Source organism: Phaethon aethereus (genome assembly GCF_964289735.1).
Source record: "Phaethon aethereus genome assembly, chromosome: 2".
In the NCBI taxonomy this organism is placed as follows: domain Eukaryota; kingdom Metazoa; phylum Chordata; class Aves; order Phaethontiformes; family Phaethontidae; genus Phaethon; species Phaethon aethereus.
This window is the reverse complement of record NC_138582.1, coordinates 164,621,592-164,645,837: the sequence shown is the minus strand read 5'-3', so window position 1 is coordinate 164,645,837 and position 24,246 is coordinate 164,621,592. Positions and strand designations below refer to the sequence as shown.

Sequence of the window (24,246 nt, the reverse complement as noted above, 5' to 3'; positions counted from 1 at the left end):
TCACATTAGTTCAACGGCCTCGTGTTCCCCATTTTCCTGCTGTACCATACAGCCGACTTTATTGTTGAAGAGACGAGACAGACTTCCTTTCTGAGAGCTCCTGCCCTGGGCAGACCTCTCCTTCTTCAAACGCCGCTTATTTCTCTTGCATATGCCCCGGATGTCCCAAATCCTTAGTGTGCCGTCGTGGGAAGCTGTGTAGAGCAACTCATTGTGGATCTGGAACAACAGGGTCGCATTTAATACCAAATGGAACAGCTCAGAATCGGCACAATCAAACTGTCAAAAATCAGAGCAAACACAGTGATCCTAACACTTAAGGCCTGATAGCTCATCGCAAGAGCCGGTATAAATTATCACAAAAGCTGCTGAAGTGGAATGAGACATTACCAAGTCAGGACTCATTTCTCAGCCACTTCAGACAGCCATAAAATATAAACAGCAAGAGTTATTTATAACCTAAACCCACTAGAAAAGCAACGGGGAACTAAACTCACTGTCAGAGTAGGCTGTAGCTGGGAATTTCTGTGCTGGTTTCAGACTGCTGGTTTGGAAGATGAAATTTAGGAGGCACAAAAATAGGCATCAGTGGGCAGTGGGGAGGTCAGGAATGCTTTCCTTCTCACTTCCCTTCTCCCTTTGCAGTAAGTTATAGGTACAATTCCTCCTTCAAAATTTGCTGTTCTTCCAAACCTGCACTAATTTAACCTTGATTCCCCCCTGTAGTTTCATTTCCTTAATGAAATATTTGCTGCTGTTGGTAATGTTTCCAATTGTCCTCACCCTTCCCTACAAGCTAGCCATGGGTCTTGATCAGCTTCCCCTGCGTGCGTCGGTCTGTGCGCCATGGGCACTCGCAGTCTCCAGAGGCAGGCCGTGACAGCCAGCGTCGCACCGGCAGCCTGGCTAGCACCAGCATGAGGCACCACACAAGCACCGCTCAACCACAGCCCCCTCATCCCTCACCCATCCCTCATTAATATACTTGAGATCATATCAAGGTCACCACTTCTCAGCCCTCTCTCTTCCAAGGATTTTTTTCCCTGTACACCTGGAAACGAAATTACAAATCAAGTACAAAGCCAAGCTTTGGTCTTGTCAACACTGGGGAGCTGCACAGAGTGAGTCTATCAGGTGATACATACATCCAGGTGACCATCTGCTCCACAACCAATTGGTCAATACCCAAGAGTATGCAGTGTAAGACCAACTAGCCACTTGCTAATTCATAAAAATACACAAAAGACAACCCTATTTACAACTCTGTACGCTTGGGATCAACTCCAAAAGGAATTTTCTCTCCTCTCTTTTTTTCTTTCGACTGTCAGCCTGCCAGAAATACTTACAGTGTCTCACTTGTTCTTAATCAAAATCCTCATCCTGCTCACAGCTTTTACCAAGATCCTGAGGCAGGGAGATGTGGATTCTTAAATGCACAAAGCATCCCAGGATTCAAACCTTTCCCCCAGGATTCCTTTCATGATACTGGTCTTTGCATTGCCACCAAGGGTTACCAATTCCTCCTCTTTTAACTTTTAAATGCCTGTATCACTTCAGCCTAGACAATATGCAAGCAACTTTTCAGGGACTTAATTCACTTTCAGAAAATTTTTAAGCCAGTGGCAGAGATTCTTCTATTTGTCTGGTAGGATGTGGGTCAGACATCATCAATACAGAGCTTCTCTGTCATCTTTGTATCTTCAGAAAAAGAGATCCTGATGGTAATACTTTATATAAATGTTTATATACAGGGTAGCATATGGAAATCACCGCTAGCTCTTCACCAAGATCAGAAAGGATAGTAAGCAGTTGCTAGACTGTTGAGGGATGCCGTGCCCAGGGGGGTTAGGGGTATAACACTATATATTATTCTGCTTGGATAAGGCAAGTTTCTGCCTAGAGCATTGCAAACACTTATCATTAGTGTCTTGTAATGGAAGGGGGTCTCATGAGGTCGGAGTCCATTCCCTGCCCCTACGCAGGACTGGTTACACCCCTCTCATTTCTTACCATTGCTTGTCTAACCTGACCTGAAAAACCTCCAACCACAGACACAGGACTGTCTCTGGGGTCTCATTCTGTGGTTTCACCTATCCTTATTGAGTTTGTCTAAAATGACAAAAGGAATATTCAAGTCTGTTACTTTTTGTCTTACCCTGAAACAACATCCAACCGAAGACACACAGAACAGCAGCCACACCAGTTCCCACAAAACAAATGAGGGAGCAATCAGAAGTGAGAAATCCCAGCAGAGAAACCCCCTCCTGACCTGGATGCAGTTGATGATGAACTTATGCCCTCGAAAGATCTTCTGTAGGACACCACTCTTGGAATTGAAAGCTCTTGCACAGGCATCACCACTTCCTGTGAACACTGCAATGCAACCACACAACATAGGTCAGTTCATGTGAGTTAAAAATGTACCTAAAACATCTCATTTTTAGGCTTGATTCACTGCTCAGTTAGAGTGAGTTCAGATTATTTTAATTTTGCTGACCCCAGCACTCTTGTTTTCATTCGTATTTTTCAAAACACGGAACTGCCTTAGGCCTGAAGTTCCTACATACATCAGCATTTCACTCCACACACATCAAATATCTATTTCTGCTCTTCTCTTCCACATATATTTCCCTGCCTAAACTTGCCTCAGTAATTCTAAGCAGGCAATTTATCTCAAGTCTGGTTTTAAGGATTTCCACTAAGCCTTCCATTTGTTTTACCATAGTTATTTCCAGGTTTCCGTTCAGTGCTACAGTATCTTCGTCACTTCATCTGTACAGTGGAGCTGCAAACAGTGATAGTGTTACCACCTCTCATACTAATAATATGAATTTAGCCTTAGCTTCATTAAAACACCCTTTTTTCCCCCCTCATTTTCAGCCATAAGCTTACTATCAATAGGTATAGCTGTCTCTGTTGAAATACCACAGTTAAATCTTCTGTCCTCAGAGGTGAGTGACATGGAGGCAGCTTTACAAAGAAACTTTATAAATTCTTTCAGCGTGGTAGATTTCTTGTAGCTTAGGATCTTTGCAAGCAGTAGAGCCTTTAAGGGATTCAAGGCCCAGGCTATAATCTCTGTTTCAGTATGGCACAGAATTATTTGAGGGTTTTGGCTATAACTCTTGTATTCTGTGTGCTACATTGTACATGTGCTACAAGGTGTAGGGGGGGTGTTAAGTAAATTAAGTATGACCAGGGATTTTGACTGTTCATCAAGTTTCCTTAGGGTATCTCAACATGTTCAAAGAACAATTTCTTAACACTTCAGGATCTTCACATCAGATCCCCGAGATGCATCCTGAAAAAGTGTAAGACAGTGTTGAATATTTAGATTTTATATGTCGTAATACGCACAAAAAGGAGCACATCTGTGTGCTTTAAGGGTTACAAACTGTTTTCATAAACATTCACTTTCCTTCACTTAACCTAGACACCCCAAATTTATCTAGAGATAAGTATTTCAGAACTGCAAAAAGCAATATATTCATATATAAATGCTCCATGCATTTCATGTCTTTGCAAAAGCCACTGGCATGGAAAGATTTTTACAAAACTGAAGTGCCTGAAGACAACAGATTCCTTCTCTTTTGGGAAAAGTCAGGCACTGGGTTCCTAAAGAAAGGTGAGGAAATTATCACAGCAGTAAATTCAGGACTACCAGAGACAAAAGAACAAGCTATCTACTGCCATCAGCTTTTCAACTTCAAATTAATCAGCAGGAGGCTGGGTACACCTTCTGCTGGAGGTGTAAAGAAACATCTGTATGTGGAAAACCAATGTCAACTATCGTGGCCCAAATCAATGGGCCACTATAAATTCAATTGCCAACACAATCCTGAAAAAGCATTGCATCCCGTTCTGCAAATGAGTAACAACGACGTAAAGCAGGGAACAAGGTACAGATTATTTTTTTCCAGTGAACGGAAATCACTTAATGCTATTACACACATGCAGAGAGTAGGAACCAATTAAGAGCTGTTTTCACTGTGCAGCTGTCAGTGTACTTTAGCTATTGCTACCAGGATTTTGCTTTTGACAGACATCCTTTATGCCTTTTGAATTGTCACTCTAGATTTCCGAAGTCTCTTTGCACCTCTGAGTTTCAAAGAAGAACCGATTTAAATGCCGGGTTTAGCATTTCAATATATGCTTATATATACCACCTGTGAAACAAACAAGCAACAACAACAAAAAAAATAAAATCAACAATTCATTTTTACTTTTTACTTAAATTTCATAGAGCCTTGGGAGGGAGAACAGGTTTTAAATGTTCCCTTGGAATTTTTGCAACATGAAAAAATATAAACCACATTAAATTTTAAATGACTGTGCACATACTGTAGGAGAGATAACCAACATAATATCATTAAGTAAATTAGATTGAGAACCAGCTTTAATATTCCCCATGCTACTGATTACACAAGCAGACTGAGGAAAGCCACTAGAAACACATTTGGATGATATAAAGCTCAGTTCTCAGATCTGTCTGGACTCCCTGTACCCTATAAAGCCATTTTGGAAACACACATACATTTTTCCTCTCATTCTTCTACTATATTTTCTTATTTAGACCTTAAACCCTGGGGCAAGGAGCCTTTGGGTACTGATGGGATAGTAAGCAACAGAATTAAGATCTTCTAACAGAAAGTTACCACTTCTCAGCTGAGATTCTTTTCATGTTCTTGTGCTGGTGTAAATGTGACATGAACCATAACAAACATCATTTATATTTAAGTATTTTCTCCACATTTTTGAAAGACACAGAACAGACAAACAGTGCTGATCTGCCCGAGGTAAACAGCTGTAATTTTAAGGTACGCAGGCTCCAACATTTCGCACCCAGTGAACCTGTCTTTGTAATTCTAATTGAAACAAAACTATTAGATACTGCGTAAATAAGTAATCGATGTATTACAATAATGCAAGCAATCCTAGTATATAAATCAAATTTTAAGGGAAAATTTGCTCTTTCAAGAATTAAAATACATCTAAATTCTATTCAAACAAGTCCCTAATATTTTTCCATGACATTTTTTCTACCCTTCAAGTGGAACAATTCAATTCTCCCTGTTTGACACTTTTAGTACTTTTGCATTTGATTTAAAATGAGATCTTAAATAACTCTGTGAACACTTCTATCACACTATCAGGATGTTCTTCACAGGTCTGGCTAAATGCAGCAATATAGCCTGCATTTTAAGAAAAAAATAGCGTTATGGAAAAAGAATGCATGCGTATGGCAGGGACAGGGTGGTAGGATGAGGGGGAAGAGAGAGAAAGCTGCAGGGCTGATGGGGCTGGCATCACATAATGAAACTTTTGCCTGAGCTTAAACTTTCTTTATGATGGTTTTGGAGAGTCTGGTCAAGTCTATATTAGTTGCATGAAAAGCAGGATCAACACTGACAAAATGCAGCTCTGGAGGTCTCATTAATGAAGGAGACAGTCTCTTCATGTCCCACCCAGACATGAAGATTCCTCACTGGATCAGGCCAACATCAGCTTAGCGCAGTTATCTTGCCTTTGGGTAGGCTTGATGAATTCAATATTTTGTTTTGCATCTTTATATAATTAAAAGGGGGAAAACACACACACAAAATAATCAGTATTTTGTTTGCCAGTGTTAATCCTGGATTAAAGTTGCTGGTTCGTTTCCTCTGCCCTACCCGCCTGCATCTTTGAGCAATAACAACTTCAGGGTGCAGCGTAAGATCAGACATTTTCCCCTTCCATTTCAGACTTCTATCCAACTGCAAAAGCTGAAATCAGCAGAAATTGTAACCCACAGGTAGGGGAGAGTGGGGTGGTCCTGCAATATAGGTGAGGAGAGCTGAAATGAACCATAAATTACGATTAACTGTTTTAATGGAGAAAAGTAGTGCTGTGGGTCTAATGCTGAAAGGAAGACCAAAAAAATGCTTCCTGATTAAAATCAAAAATCTACCTATGGGCTTGGTTACATGTTAAGTTTCGAAACATAATTAAGAAGTCAATTTAGTTACTGGGTTATGAATGTGGTCAGTCAGCCATGTCAAGCGTGGTGCTAGACAACTGCCATTAAACTGTCATCTGCCTGTGCAGGTACGACTCTCTTCTAATGTGTACCATCTTGCATCTGTCAGCCATTTATCACCATCACACCGGTGATGTGCCAAAAGAGATATCAAGGCCTAAATAGCAACCATTCGTGTGGTGTTACATGTTCGCTCCATAGCCGAAGTACAGAAATCGAAATCAGAAAAGCGTTGCAAATTTCTAGATGAGCTTAAGACAGGCGTTGCCGTTCCAGTTACCCTGAAGGATGGAAGTACTTGTTTGGGAAGCAAATGAAGGCACATCAGGTCTAACATCAGCGGCAGGGTAAGACCAGGGTGACACACAGAGAGGTTCAGGCTGATAAAAACAGAGGCACAGTCTTGTAACCCAAAGCCAGAAATTGATAGACGACATGCAGGAGGAAAGCCAGCCAAGAGAGGGATTTAAAGAGGGAGGTTTCATGGTCAGAATATACTGTTATGTCAACAGTAGAGAGTTATGTACAGATACCACTACTAAATGGAGTTCTGAAAGTAAGGGAAACAAGTCCCGTGCATTAGTAAGGCATGCACTGCATGGCTACTGCAGATAGGTGGTTTGGGAAACAAATAGGTGAAAGAGGACAGATAAAGCGAAAAGAACTTGTGGAAAATGAACCTAGGAGGTAGTCTGAGCCTGAACAGGAAGCCTAACTGTTACAGAGAAGCAGTGAGCATCTGAGATGTGATGAGGTTTACCATTACACAGTACCTACAAGGTAGCAGAGGCAGGCGCAGGGCTGCATATCCAGCAGCAGCACTTGCTGCCCCTGAGTACGCAGCAGGAGCAGACTGACAGACATCAGACCAGCGAGGTTAAACCACAGCTATACAAACAACCCACAGACAGCTCAGGATTTAAGCCGCTTCCCTTAGTAACAGAAATAAAGCAACTGCCTCTTCATTTGCCTGAAGAGGGACGTGGAAAATGGAGGGAAGATCTAAGCTTCCCACATGGAGTAGTGCAGCAACATTTGATACTGAACATAAACATGCTGGAGTTGAAAAAAGTGACAATTTCACAAGCCTTCAAACTTACAGTATTGTCTATTAGCAATCTTTGTTCAAAGATAAACATCAAAAAGGAGACAGGGGATTGCTGAACATAGGAAAGGCAACTTACAGATCCCAGCGTGGTATTTCAAAGTGCTAACGCTGTGTTTGTGAGCCTTGTACGTTTGGATTCGCTCCCCAGTGTCTACTAACCAGCATTTCACTGTCCTGTCCGCGCTTCCTGAATACAAGTGCCGATTCACTAGCTGAAGGGAAGAGAAAGAAACATCAGCAATAGCCTCTCAGGCACATTCGTGAGAGAACTGCACTGAAGTGACTCATGTGAAGTCACGGTTTCCAACTCAACAGCCTGTTAAAAAGAGCAACAACTACACCTTGAAACAGAGGGATGGTGAGCAAAACCAACCTTGCATTCTTCACAATCGCATATCCCATTGACTTCTGGGCCTTAAAAACAGCTCCCACATTTCAGAAGGTCAAAAACTTAGCCCATCTGCTGGTGCAAGCAGGCAGGATTTCAGTGAGCTTAACAATGCTAACCCTACTTCCATAATTAGTTACATTAATACAGGCTCAAAAAAACCCCTTCAATTTAGTTTCTGCAAAGCATATTTGACAAGAACTCTTATCAGATTGTAAGTTTTAAGTACAACAAAAATTTCATAACAATTTTGAGTAACCAAACAAAAAAAAAAGTAACGTAAAAATTAAAATCCTATGCAACATAAACCAGGGTTTAAACATGATTAGTCTGCACAAGGTCAGTATTTGGAAACACTAACTCTTCCTTGATACGGTTTTGTATCTGCGTTTCCACAGGTCTTTTCAGACTGTGGAAAATCTTTGCGCCAGTTTTTAAACATCTTCAATCAGATTGTCTTCCGCTGTGTGTTTAGAGCAACTCTGTCTATAAATCCCAAAGAACGATGCATCATTACAGTAGTCATCCCGCACATTGTGTGAACTCACCAGTGGTGGAGGTTGGTCTTTATTCCACTCAGACACAACAGAGGAAAGGACAGACAAAAGGAAGACTTGCAGTTGGGAAACCCAGACAGAGAGAAAATAACTGACCTGTGCAAGACTATAAAACTAGTCCGTACACAGTAACAAACCACCCAAAACATGGCAGCTCAGCAAGGAAAGTCTCCAGAGTGCAGAGAAAAATCTTGCATGCTATGTCTGTCTAACAAGAAGGAAATAAAGGTTTTAACAGCCGTCATTACATACAGCTCTGGTTGCATACTCCTCCAAGCAGAGAACTGGCCCAACACCTGCCATCCGAAGGTGGTGCAGTGAAGGCAGCCAGTCACCACACGCTCTCACAGCAATCCATGTGCTGTAGTTCGAGGTAAGTTTCATGGATTTGCAGCAATCTCTGTATGAAAAGGATGGAGAGGTAGGAGAGAGAACTCTGACATCCCACAGCTCGCAAAGAAACAGAATTCGCATAAGGAGTAAAGACACCTTGTTTGGTGTCCAGACACACAGATCAGAAGGTTCAAATGACCAGCAGAGCACTAACCCCTTACGCTCCTCAAATAGCTCCAGGAAACCAACTGCAGAACAAATGACTAATCAACTTGACAAGGGTCACTTGCTCTTAGGTCACTTCTAAGGGTCTTGGTTCTTCCACCACCTTAGATTATTATAAACCTTTGGTCCCCACTCTTTGCACACTCTGTATCTGTAAAGTCGGAATGTTTTCCACGCTCGCACATTTCCACTCCCATTCCCAAAAGGCATCACTCCATTCCCAAAAAGTGTAAGTGAGCTTTGCGCAAAAAAAAAATTCTGCGCTGTGTTACAACATCATGAAACGAAACGTATTTTAAGATACAAAGCACTACAGTGATGGGGCTATGCTAACCCCTGTAAGAACTGTATGCTGGCAGACCAAATGACCACTGGATGCAGCTCCCACCAGCCCCGTTGGAGGAGTGCATGCCACACTTCCTACCAGCAGAACTTGGCCCATGGGACAGTTTTCATAGCTAAACATCAGGAGCTTGTAAAAACACATACCACTGTTAGAAGCCAGCAGTACTTTGAAATGTCACACCCTATTACTTTTAAGCTGTTTTAGCAATGGCATTAATACTACATCTCAATGAGGAAAGAGAATGAATGACCAGCAGCACTAACAAAAACTGAGAGCTATACAGTTAGCCCGAGGAAGGTAACCTTTTAATTTCCAGGCTCATCCTGAATGGGTATGAAGAGCATTGTCACATTGCACCTGCTAAATGGAAGAGGATGCTTTGAGTTGAGATCCTTCTGCATTGTTCTTGGCCAAGTCATTCCATTTCTTTTTCAGACACCTTGCTACCGGCATCAAAACGCCCACTGAACAAGGGAAAACACTTAGTTATAACCTCCTGCAGGTAAATGCCACTCTGCATTTGTCCTGGTTTCAGCCAGGGTAGAGTTAATTTTCTTCATAGAAGCTAGCATGAGGCTATGTTTTGGATTTGGGATGAGAAAATGTTGATAAGGTGCTGATGTTTTGAGTTGTTGCTAAGTACTCAAGGACAGTCCAGCTTCTCATGCTGGCCTGCAGCGAGCAGGCTGGGGGTGCACAGGAAGCTGGGAGGGGACACAGCTGGGACAGCTGACCCAGGCTGGCCAAAGAGATATTCCATACCATATAACGTCATGCTCAGTATATAAAGCTGGGACAAAGAAGAAGGAAGGGGTGGAGGGACATTCGGAGTTATGGCGTCTGTCTTCCCAAGAAACCATTACACGTGACGGAGCCCTGCTTCCCTGGAGATGGCTGAACACCTGCCTGCCCATGGGGAGTGGTGAACAAATTCCTTGTTTTGCTTTGCTTGCGTGCGCGGCTTTTGCTTTACTTATTAAACTGTCTTTATCTCAAACCATGAGTTTCCTCACTTTTACTCTTCCGATTCTCTCCCCCCTGCCACCATGGGGGAGTGAGCGAGCGGCTGCGTGGTGCGTAGTTGCTGGCTGGGGCTAAACCACGACAGCATTAACGGTACATTGGGCTATGCTGCTTCATTTCTACATTGAAGTGGGTGTATAAATGCTGAAGTGAAACAGAAAAGCTGCAAGCTGCCTAGATTTACTAGTTTGCTAGATATAAAAATATGTTAAATTATGTGGGCTTACTCAGGTAATTTATAGCACCAGGATCGTAAGAGCCACAAAAGTTTCTGATGCCCAGCGAGAGATCTGGTGAGATGGCCAGCTCGCCAACCACCTTCATGCAATTCAAAGCCTCTGTGCTACCAGGGCTGCCCCATGATATACTTTTATGCACATTCGTCCCCCATCAGCAGTTTAAGCAGGTGAGCACAGTAGCCACGGATTCTCGGCCCTGCATGGAAACAGAAATACTAATAGGTTAAAGAATCTATTGGATGCCACAGACTAAGCCTGCAGCACGGCCGACAGCAAAACCCAGTACAGGCTCTGACTGTCACACAGCCTGTCATTTCCATGGTATTTTTAAAACACAGAGCACGAAATAGCTATTAGTGGAGAACGCCATCAAGAGCTATCAGCTCAGGTTGAAGTTGCAAATCAGATCTGCCTTTAGTAATATGACTCAGGCATCATCTCATCTAAATTGATGCAGATATCTACAGCTGAGATAGTCCCCTTACAGTCACGGCAGCCTAGGGCACCTTTCGTCTCATCCTGAAGCAGATGTCTGAAACAGATCACACCTTAAGACTCGCTGTTTCTCCCCCCTGACAAGGACAACCTTCTCAGCTGTAGCCATCTATATCAATTTAGGTGGGATGACTCCTCCTTCACTTGATTAAAGATAGGTCTAGTTTATAACTCCAGCCTAAACTACAACACATCAGACACCTATATTTAATCAAAATAACAATAATCGATACATACTGTTCCCCTAGCCAAAGCACCTTACAAGCAGGCCCCACACTCTGTGTAATACAAAATAAATACCTTTCCTACTTTATAGATGGGGAACCGTGATATAACGCAGCTGAAGACCATCTAAAAAAGGACTTGAAATTGATAGAATCCTAATTTTTGATTGCCCAAACCCCAGACTGCAGCCCTGATTTGGGAAGCTGATCCAGGCTGCAGCCATCCCTTTCTGCAACACACAGGAAGCATGACGTGCTTCAGGGCAGTCGTGACAAGCAACAGCGCACGGTATCCCTGAAGCTGGTCAAGAGAGTATATGAAAACCAGATGGGATTCTGTCTGAGAGCAAGACAGAGGCACCAATCCAATCTGACCCGTGTCAGACTGGTATTTTTACTCCAGAGCCTTCTTTCAGAGTTTGCATCCAAAGGGTGTGGCTATGCCCCAACAACGCAGACATGGCAGCCTTGGCTCTAACCGGCCAAGGTTGGACACACTGTGCCAATGCCCTCATGCTGGCTGGGCACAAGCCACCTTCACTGTGGAAGCAGCGGAGGTCCTAGGGTCAGCCAGCAGCATAGGTCCTTGGCTCCTCTAATCATTTTTCTTCAGTCACGATTGTATTTAAAACTATCTAAAAAGCCCCAGAAAGAGGGACTGTAACACAGTTCCCCTGCCCACTTCCAAAGCACTGACTTCTTAATTAGGTGACCTTCTGCTGGTTCTCCCTCTAGGACTCTTGCTAACCTCCTTACACCAGCTTGGCTTCTCCCATCCAGCAGTTATGGCACTCTCCAAAGGTGTTCAAATCTCCTCAGCCCGCAGAGGCCATTTAATCTAGATCCACCAGTTCTGTCAGGCTACTGGACAAAACACAGTTGCTGTTCCTTGGGTTAAACATCCCCACTGACATGTTAAGCCCAGCAGATCTGTCAGCTCTTGGGAGCTGGACAAAGTATACTGACTTCTTCACCAAAACACGAGATCCTGCTGCAGCTACGGTGGGAGCTAAGGCTCCCCGCTGCCAAGACTGGCGCCCATTTTTGTGTATGGGCATCAGGCACAGTCATTTTCAGCAAATGCTTGTGGACTAGGTCCCCAGGTCCATAACCACTGGGCTTTTCTAGCCCAGTCTCCAAACTTTCACCCAGTTCACTAGGTCCCAGTGCTATTCTTATTAAAGAATTTAATTTTCTCATGATTTAGATGGAAAAAAATGTAAAATTTCACTCAATAGATTTTTCCAGATATCTAATATATTCTAATCTGCAACTGCCTGGAGAAGCAGTAATATTTTCAAAGCTGTATTTTCCCTAGGTGGCTTTTGAGCACTTCGTTCGCTTTGGCTAACTGCCCAACAAAGCTCCTGACAAGGAAAATCATGGCAAGGCAAGGACACCTGTAGCAGAGCAGAAAACAGAACACGTCTGCAGCTCAGCTGAGTGGATATTTCAAACCCAAGTAGCTTCAAAAGAATAAAAAACCTGATGACAGTCACATGCCTAGTTCTAAAGCCTCAGACAGAATAAAAAAAAAAAGCAAAAGCACTGCATTGATATCTGTAATCCTGGACTGTTAATTTTTATCACTACTTTGAGGGACTTTGCTTTGAATCAGATGAAACACTGACACACATGAATGGATCAAATTTGTCTTGACCCTCAGGCCAAAGTACAGGAGACGTACCATTCCATGAAAAATTTTAGTCAGACTTGCTTGTGAGTATCAAAGTAAGAGCAGTAGCAAAATACAGGTTGTAAATGCTGAAGTAGTTACAGGTTTTACTATTAAAAAATGCCAGTTTTATGTAACTCTGACCTTGGTCATAGCCCCCAGACATGCCACAGTTTGAATTTTAAAAACACAACAAAAACAAACAAAAAAACCCCACAAATGATCTCTCAAGACAATTGTAACCCTACTGGGTTGCATCCAAAGCAGCGTGGTCAGCAGGTCAAGGTGGTGATGAATCACCAGGAGCTGATTCCGCCCCTCTACTCCACTCTAGTGAGTCCCCACCTGGAGTCCTGCGTCCAGCTCTGGAGCCCTCAGGACAGGAAAGACATGGGCCTGTTAGAGAGGGTCCAGAGGAGGCCACAAAAATGCTCAGAGTGATGGAACACCTCTCCTGTGAGGACAGGCTGGGAGGGTTGGGGTTGTTCAGCCTGGAGAAGAGAAGGCGCCAGGGAGACCTTACTGCAGCCTGCCAGTACTTAAAGTGGGCTTAGAAGAAAGATGGGGACAGACTTTTTAGCAGAGCCAGTTGCAATAGGAAAAGGGGTAATGGTTTTAAACTAAAAGAGGGCAGATTTCGACTAGAAATAAAGAATAAATTTTTCACCATGAGGGTGGTGAAACCCTGGCACAGGTTGCCCAGAGAGGTGGTAGATGCCCCATCCCTGGCAACATTCCAGGTCAGGTTGGACGGGGCTCTGAGCAACCTTATCGAGTTGCAGATGTCCCTGCTCACTGCAGGGGGGTTGGATTAGATGGCCTTTAAAGGTCCCTTCCAACCCAAAGATTCTATGTTATGATTCTATGATTCTACTGCTCCATAAGCTTGACTGAATTGAATATATGTAGCACCTTAAGACAATTTCCACCTGTATGAATGCCAAAAATATCTGCAAAAGAGCTCTTTAACAGGTATTTCAACCTTATAGGAATGGACTTGGCTCTCCCAATCAACCTTTGCTATAAGAAACAGTTTAACCCTCATTCAAGGAGAGGCAATTGGGTCTCCAAACAGATTTGGACACATCCTCTTTCTGAAGGTCAGTGACCTCAGACAAGGTCCCAGGAGCTTCATGATGAGTCCGTATCAGCAACTTACCAGCTTGTTCTTCACATGGGCGTCAGTATTCCTACAATCTGCCAGCTGGGTCTTCTGTTCACAGTCACTTCTAAGTTAAACATCACCACCTTGGAGCAATCTCAAGTTAGAACTATGTAAGCCTTCAGCCGAGTTAGACTTTCAGGATCCCATTCAAACCACATTCATTTTAACGATCTAACAAACTCCCTGTGGGCAAGAAATTGTTTTTTTTCCTGAGAATCCATCTAGAATGAGCTCTCTGGTCTGGCTGTTAGCGAATGCCTTTCAACTTTTTTTACTGCAGTGCAAAGTCATGGTCCTAGAAACGTGTTTCTTTTCTACAGGTGTTGTACACATTCATAGTCCTCTAATTCACATCTTCATCCTCTGATGAATTATGAAATAAATACTAACATAAATTACAAAAAATATGTGCACTTAATTTAATTGGTTTGACAAGAAAAAAAATTCTGTCCCCGTGATCACAACAGTTAAGCATATAAATGGAGTTCAGGCAAGGGCTCTGTTCAAAGCATTCTTTTCTTCTAGTCAGTTTTAAAAGGCAACTAAAGGGAATGGTCTAAACAAAGGATCTTTTGCAGGAAAACAAGAAGCAAGTCCTTGCCCACTCATGTTCATTTAAAACTCCTTTTGCAAGAAAGGAGTTTTCTTGCAAGAATGTTTGCTATAGGATCCAAGCTAAATTCCAAGCTGGATCGTTTCTCTCTGCCAGCTTTTGGCAGCACAATTTTGATAAATACTCAGAGGCAGAACAACCAGCAAAGCACAAAGCAATCCTTGTGAACAGTTTGCAAAGCTACTTTGGGAGACATTTAGAAAAACATAAACAAGTAAATATTTAAGTCAGGGTTATTCAGCCTATTGCAGGCAGTCACAATAATGAAAATGCATGTTTGATTATTAATTGCAAATACTGGTCTTTAGCCAGGCCTGAAATTTTTAAGTGGAAGAACTAGCACGAGCTGTGTGGTTACACTCAGCCCACCCTTGCTTTTTCCTGTCATTTCCTATAAAATCTCATCATTGGCTCTTATATGAAGAGGGAGCACTCAAAACAGCTGCTGTCCCTGGCCTGCCAAGCTACCAATGCACTGCAGGAGAAAGACTGCAGAGTTCTGGCTGCTCCACCACTAGTTACCTTGCCTGACTATGAAAGTGAAGCAGTCGAGGCTGCCAAAGCGCCTAGCATGCGCACGATTCCCACTGCAGATAGAAAGTCTCCTGGCAAAACTTCTGTCAGTCTAGTTTAGATAGTGGAAGGAAGAGAAAAGTTGCATTAGTATAAGCTGGCACTTGCAGCAGAACTACTGTCAAAGTAGTTGTGCTACAGAACTGCTTTGACCACATGCAGTCAGTTCAGCTGTTAAATCACCTTCAACAGACTGACCCTGGAAGAGCTGGACAAGCTCTGGGGAATATCTGAGCAGCTCCCCTTTTCACTCCACTGTCCAGGACCGCCAAGGACAGGGGAAAAGGGAAAGGTAAAAGCTCACCAGTGCTTTCTGTTCTGCCGTGCTAGATTAGAGTTGCTTTCAGGCTGCTCTAATGCTAGCTGGCAACACCACCTAAAGGAACTTACAGCAACTGAGGAGTATTCAAAATCTGAAAATGCCTGTGGCATCACCCCTCTGCTTTTCACACGCCAGCACTGCAGGAAGCAAGGTGGAAACCATGCTTTATGGATGTGTGTTTCTGGGTGTGCTACCCAGAAACACTCCTTCAAGAAGCTCCAGGAATTTCCATTCACTGCTACAGTGACACTGTTAGTATTTACTGGAAAGTAATGGGAGATGACTGGAACAGTCCAGACCCAATTTGCAGCAGTTTAGAACATCCTGGGGCATTCCCGGTAATAACAGTACTGTTTAAAGTTGCAGAAAATATGGTCTCAATATCCAAATTTTTCCTGATCTGTGTCCAGGACGAGAGATCACACTGAGCATTTCTCAAACTTTTTGAAAGGTCACCCTCCCTTAGGGATCTTTATTTGAATAAATAAAAAGAAAATAAGTTTTTTCCCCCCTTTATTTTCTCCACAAAAGCATGATACCACCCAGAGAACAGGTAACAACCTTTAATTGCTGGTGCCAACTCAGCTCCTCCAGGAGAGAGGAGTGAAAATCTGGCATAATTAGCAGCTCACTTCTTGCCCTGCAGAAAATGAACTGTTGTCAACAATTAAAACTGTCTGCTGGCTACTGTGAGCAACTCTTAACTACCTCCTAGTCCTTCCTGACCCAGGGTTTGAAAAATACTACCCCAACTCACTGCCACAGATTGCAACACTGTCACTAAGAAGCCCTAGGCAAAAAAGGCTCCGAGAGCCTTTTGAGAAGAAAACAAAAATTTAAAAAAAACCCAAACACCTCTATTGAGGAAGTTTCCCTTCTGTTGTAACATCTTTGTATGGATTCTGGTGATTGACCCCTTTCTAAAAGAATGAAAATACCATGTGGGCTGTGCTGAGAGGCAGCCAAGTGGAACAGAAGGGCTAGTGTTGAACCCAGTAAGGAAGAGGGAGGAATTAGGAAAGATCGACAGCCTAAAGCTATTCAACAGCAGTACAGTGACTGCTTAAGATGGGGTAAGTTTTAGGGGCCTAGAAACTAAACGCTCTCTGTGGGGGCAGTATGTACCTCAGCTGGACTCTTCTAGCTTCAAACACCAACTGGTGATGAGAGAAATGAGGGGCTACCAGTTACTCACAGCTAGAAGAAGATTTGGCCAGGACTGTTGCCAACACAGTCTTGGCAGCAGTAGTCTTGTGTACTTTGAATTGTTCAGGTTTTCCAAATAGATGTGTTGGTTTTGCTTTTCTTCTCCCCTCCAAGAAGTTCTGTTTAAAACCATTGTTTAACTCTGCGCTCACAAGTGGAGCAGCATTGCTCATTCTTGAGCATTCAAAGAGTGTAATTGAATTTCCCAGGCTTCTGGGAGAGGGTCAAGCCAGTTTCGTGTAACAATTTTAGCAAGAACCCAATTAAATTAAAGCAAGCTCAGTTCTTGCCAATCTGTGCCTTGGAGAAGGGTTACAATTAAACAGCAAAACATAGCGTGACACTAAGAACAGCAACAGATTTAGTTGAGCATCTCCAAAATACATTACCACAGTATCAAGAAAACAAGCTTTAACACTGAGAATTTACCCAAGCAAGACAAACATTACTCCAGGGCAACATGACTTTATGAAGTTTTTTTCCTTTCTAAAACTGAAGGAAAACAGAATTCCTTTGGTACTGCTGGGTTTTTAGTCTGTGTCAGCTGTGACTACCTTCTTTAGAAACAAAGGCAACATTAAGTAAACAGTGATTAAAAATATATACTGTAGCTTCTGTAGAGGAAAAGCACTTATGGACAACAAACACAAAACAAGGAAAGTAGTGAGGAAAACTGTTGTCATTAACATACATTTAAAAAACATTAAGGTTTGCTGACCTAAAACTAAGTTACAGACTATCATATACCTCCTTTAAATACACCATTAGCATTTTCTGGTGGATAATGGAGTGTACAGGACAAGTGCTTGTGCAATAGTTCCCCTTTTCCTTCATCTGCCTAACCTCCTTCTCTCCTCTGCAACATTAACAAGCCTGGCAGCATTCACCAGAAAAATACTGCAAACAGAAAAACAGGGTATAGATTTTCAGGTCACAAAGTTTTTTCCCCTCTCCCCATCCCTTCCTGATTTTCTCTCCCCCATGTTCTACTTCTCTTTTCCATTTTCCTTGCTTGTTTTCTTGTTTTGGCCATCTCTTTCTCCCTTTCTTTTCTCAAATTATGTCTGTGTGGTTTTTAAAGCAGGATTTCTTTCAGCTTTATGTTTTCCTATTATCTTTTGCCCACAATTTTGGGTTGGGTTTTGTTGGGTTTTTTTTAAGTTATCTGGGCTACTCTATATTTTTTTCCCCTCCCCTTTTTAAGTCATCTGACCCTGTGTCTGTTTACTTGCTCAGGTTATTTTTCTTCAAAGTCTGATGATCCTGTGTACACAAATTCTACTCAGATGAACAGTCCTCCCAGAAAACCTCTCATGAGTTTCAAGACCTAGGAGGATTTAAATAGATTCTGAACTACAAGTTAGACCAGGATAGACACTAGAAGCCAAGAAGATACCAGAAAGTGTTTCAGGGAAAGAGGATTTGTCTCAAGACCACAGAGCACTACTATTTTGTTACTACGTTAATGTTTAAGCTTACCATTTATAACCTAGAATCATAGAATCATTAGGGCTGGAAAAGACCTTTTAAGATCATCAGGTCCAACCATCAATCTAACACCACCATGCCCACTAAACCATGTCCCAAAGTGCCATATCACATGTTTTTTGAACGCTTCCATTGATGGCAACACCACCACCTCCCTGGGCAGCCTGTTCCAATGCCTGACCACCCTCTCAGTGAAGAAATTTTTCCTAATACCTAATCTAAACCTCCCCTGGCGCAACTTGAGGCCATTTCCTCTTGTCCTATCGCTGGTTACTTGGGAGAAAAGACCAACGCGCTCCTCACTGCAACATCCTTTCAGGTAGTTGTAGAGAGCGATAAGGTCTCCCCTCAGCCTCCTCTTCTCCAGACTAAACACCACCAGTTCTCTCAGCCGCCCTTCAAAAGACTTCTGCTCCAGACCCCTCACCAACTTCGTTGCCCTTCTCTGGACACGCTCCAGCACCTCAACGTCCTTCTTGTAGTGAGGGGCCCAAAACTGAACACAGGATTCGAGGTACGACCTCACCAGTGATGAATACAGGGGCACGATCACTTCCCTACTCCTGCTGGCCACACTAGTTCTGATACAGGCCAGGATGCTGTTGGTCTTCTTGGCCACCTGGGCACACTGCTGGCTCATGTTCAGCCAGCTGTCAACCAGCACCCCCAGGTCCTTTTCTGCCGGGCAGCTTTCCAGCCACTCTTCCCCAAACCTGTAGCGTGGCAAGGGGTTGTTGTGACACAAGTGCAGGACCCAGCACTTGGCCTTGTGTAAACTTCGTACAATTGACCTCAGACCATCAATCCAGCCTGTCCAGATCCTTTTCCAGCAGATCAACACTCCCACCCAACTTGGTGTCATCTGCAAACTTACTGAGGGAGCACTCAATCCCCTCATCCAGATCATCGATAAAGATATTGAACAAGACCAGCCCCAAAACCAAACCCTGGGAAACACCACTTGTGACCGGCCACCAACTGGATTTAACTCCGTTCAACACAAGTCTCTGGGCTCAGCTGTCCAGCCAGTTTTTTACCCAGTGAAGAGTACACCTGTCTAAGAAGAGCTTCTTTATGAATGAAAAGACAATGGAGACCCACTTGAGTTATGACATGGATACCCCTTTCGAACAGCTCTTGAAGAAGCCTCTGTTCTTACCTCTAGGCAAATTACTGATCCTTGATGCTCTTTGAACACTTTCAACTGCTCACCAGTGACAATATTCCACGTTCGAATGGTATAATCCGTGCTGCCAGAAAACAGCTCCCTGTTTGGTGCGTCAAGTATAAGGCATAAGACAGCCCCAGTGTGTCCCAGCAGAGTCTGGTAACAGCGCCCACTGGACACCCACCAGACCTTAACAGTGCAGTCTGTGCTACCTGTCACCAGGAGGTCTCTGCTCACTTTGTCCTCCTCCTCCTCTTCCTCCTCCTCTTCTTCAAGAACATCTCTGGAGGAATAGTGAGCTAGAGTCAGGACACAGTTCCGATGGCCCCGGAATTCCTGAATTTGTTTCTCCTTGTCCACACTCCAACAGCGGGCTGTCCTGTCATAGGAGCCACTAAAGAGATAGTCTTTGGCAACCAGGATCCTGCAAAAAATCAAGTTTGCATGTATGAACAGTATCATTCTTTTTACATAACCATTTTTTTCACGATGTCAATGCTAAGCCCCCTGGAGTTAGAAACAGTAACATGACACCATATATAACCTCAATTCAGCGTCACTATTTGATACACGTTATTTATGAACTTTTTGGGTGAATTTGTTATGGGTTTTGGTGTTTTGTTTTTTTTAAAACAAACACTTCCCTGTTTCTACTTTTAAAATTGAGACCATTTATTCAGGTACATTGATGCAGACATTTTTACACTATAGCATTGTAACTTTGGGCATTTGTGTTTTTATAAAACCTCTTCCAGCAGCACTATTATGTACTTTTCATATGTTACATACACTAACTAAGAGTTTGTTGTGTTGGTTTGTTTTTTTGGGTTTGGTTTTTTTTTTAATAACTCATTCTTGATAATTATCTATTAGTATTTCTTTACAAATAATTATTTATAAACTGATCTATGAAAATAGCTTGGGATTAAAATAACAACAAAAAAAACCCCAAACATTCCAGGAACCTGAACTGTAACTGACAGTGCACAAAGGCAATCATCTTTCCATCACCAAACAGAGAGAGTGCAGGGGAAAAAAAGTATACGCCTAATTTCTCTTAGCCCAGGATCTCAAAAAAGGTAGAGCAAGAGCACCTCACTTATTACAGATCTGAAGAGCAAATTGGAGATTATAGCTCAAGAACTCAACTTGCTGGGCCTCCCAAATAATGAGTTGTAGCTGCACAAACACATAACACAAAAATTTCTACAGTTCATCATTCCAAACCAGAGATAGGGAACTTCATAACCTGTTGTCTTTGTCAGTTGAGTTTGGTCCTCTGGAACCTTTCAAACTGGCAACAAAGTCATGTGAATTGGGAACATAATTCCCATTTGCTGATTCAAGCAAAAATCAGGCCAGTGCCAAAATACAGACAGAGCCAGACTTCCTAACTATTTACAGCATCTAGCTACACATCATATGTGTTTTGAGTTTCGTAAGGAACAAAAAAACCCACCCACCAAAAAGAAGTGTAAAAAAAAAAATTAAAACAATTTTTGACTCTATTTGTCATTAATTAAATCCAGTCCAACTATTAAGTTGCACTTTAAACTGACAGGCCCATCAGTCACGCACAATCAGTTTAATATTAAAATTCATTTGCGCAAACAGGAATAGTAAGTCCAGAAAAAGCCCTGACTTTATCCCTCTTACTGACACAAAAGCTTGACGTGATGTTTTTAAATGTATTTATCAGAAGCATCTGTTATCAATTGAATCATTTCTTCTGGAATTTCATTCCTAGCCTTGGATTCAATTCCCCTGCTGTGTGCCTTTCATTTCTCTTCTATCTGCTGTCTATGGATGTGTCAGCACTGTTGCTAGGAGAACTAATCATTACAGCACAGAACATGTGTAGCATGAACTCAAAGGTTTACACAACCCATTTTATTAGTGTAGTAATGGAGAATTGCAGTAAAATGACAATATATGCGATAACAGATTACAAGCAACACAAGGGAAGAACTCCACGGAACCAACCTGTTAACAATTGATGTGTGTCCTCGGTAAATGGCCAGGCACTGACCTGTCATCACATCCCACTTTCGAATGGTATGATCTGCGCTACACGTGAAGGCAGCCTCATTTTCTAAGTGGCAAAAGGTGATGTAACTTTCGTGTCCTAGGAATAACAAAGGAAATAAATTCAATCACTGTGCATGCAAGCAGGACAGACCAGTCGAGCTCTCCACCTTAACTAAAATACAACAAACAAACGGACCGAAACTCTAATTTTAAATGCACCACCATGTTCTTCACATTTAAGGATTTGTATAAAACACAATATTTTTAATTAATAGCAAAAAACTCTGCTTTATTGCTATAATGACTAAGTGAAAGAGTAAAACAGTACAGTTCAACCAATCAGGTCAATTAAACAGTATTATAAAAAACGTAATGGGCTAAATTAATATCAGTATAATAAGACTCAGACTACTGAAGCTTAAAACCAGTAAAAAATTGGCTTTTTTTTTTTTAAATAAAGAAATGCTTTTGCTTCCTTCTTCTGAAGTCAGGAAAAAAGGCTGCATTTCGATCCAGCACTTTGATTGTCAGGACACAAACAGCTCTAAATTAAAGCATTAAACTATGAAAAAAGGAAGCGACATGATACTTACCAGCAAGTTTAGTTTCATTGTCCAAGTAGAATGAAATGCAAACAAAAAAACATATCTGGTAAAACTCAGCCAATACTTTCCCTATTATGACTAATAACATGAATAAAAGCCATAATTTTCAAAATATCAGTATACATTTAAGGAAATGACACACAAAGAAAGAATAAGAGCACAATTATTTATACCATATTCAGAGTATGTTGGGAGTCTACAGTTACAATAAAAACAGACACAACTGCTACTCTAAAAATTTCGTGCTGAAAAACAGGGTAACGCTAGCAAAGAGGAATCAATGTTACAACCTTAAGCTTTTATTGTTGCTTAGCAAGATGTGTCATTTTTCTATTGTATCATTAAATGCACCTCATTTAAAAATGACCTTAGGATTCAAGTCCCAGCTTTGTCCAAGATCCCTTGTGTGAAATTGTTGTCACCGATCCAATCATTGGGATAGTATTATCTGGCACTGTTTAATTATTTAGATTGTAAGCTTTCAAGACCAGAACTGTTTCCTCTTAAATAACTATCACAAGAGAGTGCCAGACTTTGGTTGAGGCTGGTGGGCCCTACTATGATTTAAATAACACTATTCTTTGGAATAAAAGAAAAAAAAAAATGTAAGAAGGACAAATGTGATTAAAGAGAGACAGATGGACAGACAAAGATATTAGAAAAACAGAATCATGTTGTAGACTAGAGATTGTAAAAAAAACGAGGAAAAGCAGACTGCCCAGTAAAACATTTTGTTTAACTGACTGCAAAAACCCAGATTTTATTACAACTCCTGTAGTTCAAAAGCCTTGCTGTAGTTCAAAAGTGAAGCAGAATCCATGTTACAAACACACGTCTTGCTTCCTCTTAAGCAAATTCACCAGATGCCAAAAATGAAACAGACGACCAAGGCTATAAGCAAAACTATACCCATCCTCACATTTTTGTGAAAACATTTTGCAAAGCAGCCTAAATGGGACAGGTTTCAGCCACTGGGATTTTTCTCACAGCATCATGTAATTCTGCTCTGAGAAGATCAAAAAAGCGTCTTGGTTACTGCACTGAAGTCTGTCAGTCAGATTTTAACCATCAATAATACTCGAGCCACATAAAGGATGCCAAAACCCGCTGTGACAGACAAGGTCTGGTGCTGGTCTGGTCAAAAGCAGCCACCACAGAAGACCGTTGGTTGTGCTGTGGTGGAAGCTTGCAACTGTGTTATAGATACAGGTTTATCAGTAATTATAGCTTGTATGATACAAATTTACACAACTGTATGTGTTCATAAATATAAAATACATACAATTATCTGATTCAACTGACAGTTCACAAACCAGCTAGTCAACCTTCTTCAGAGTTTACCCCAAACACTAGCAGTAGTAGGCTAGATTCTGAATATTATCCAATACATTTCTCTTTCTAGTTAAAAGTTAATTAGTGGTTTAAAGGGATTTCTAAGCCTGAAGCAAATGCAGTGAGTTTTCCAGGAGCTAGAACCATGGCAGGATGTGGGGAAAAAAGACAATACTCCATAGTTAAAAGCAAGCAAGCAAGCAAGCAAACAAGCAAACAACAACAAAAAATCACAGCAATATGATTTCTTATTAGGAAGAAAAAGGGATTAGAAATTCCAGATTTAAGAGCTTTTCTTTTTTTTTTCCTGTATTAAGAGAAAAGAACATGAATGACTGAGAATACAAACATCTTCAGTTCCCATCTGACTCCTGCATGACTGTACTTTCTACAGAGTTTTTCTTTTCTTTTTAATTATTGAGATGCTAGTCTAAGGATAATAAATTTTGTTTAAAATGCAAAATCAATTTAAAATTAAAAAGCCCAGCAATTAACATTCCTGTGCGTCAAATGTGGGGAAAAAAACAGCCTAGTTGGTAATGTTTCTTTCCAGACTTCTGGGTCAAGAGGTTCTAAATAAAGATTGTCTGGAAAATGAGATGGTTAAAAGGACATAAAAAGAAAAAAAAAAAAAGAGAGAGAGAGAATACCAAAAAGTCAGTATTTCATCAGGGTGTAAAACAGAGGGCTTCCAGAAAGAGACAAAAGTTAACCAACTGCTATGTTCCGCACCCTGAGATAAAAGGATCCTTGCATTCAGTAGTGCTGGTAACCTGTTTTGGGTTGAAACAGCTTCTGCTTAACATTACTGTAACAAATATTCAGAAAAACACAAAACATAACAAGCATGATTTTGGCTGCCTGGCAGGCTGCAGGGACAGAGAGACCAGAACATGCTGTGTGGCCTGTACCATGCTTTAAACTCAAAAACTAGGCGAAAAGAAGCTATTGTACCTTGGAAGTGGCCATGGCACTGGCTGTCGGCAGTGCTCCAGAGCCGCGCAGTGCCATCCTCACTACCCGTGAGCAGGCGCTGCCCGTCTGGGCTCAGGCTCAGCCAGTTGATGCCTCCTTGGTGATCTGTGCAGACCTTCACGGCTGAGCCACTGTTCCCCAT

General features: G+C 41.9%; 1 protein-coding gene across 1 annotated transcript; it reads right to left on the bottom strand.

The window, feature by feature from the left end:
- Positions 1–24,246, bottom strand: WDR86 (WD repeat domain 86; the record flags this gene model as incomplete). The annotated part of the gene is made up of 6 exons (XM_082015353.1): positions 1–219; positions 2,270–2,373; positions 7,201–7,336; positions 19,156–19,588; positions 21,148–21,289; positions 24,084–24,246. 6 exons carry the CDS (start codon positions 24,244–24,246, stop codon positions 1–3), a joined length of 1,197 nt encoding a protein of 398 aa, XP_081871479.1.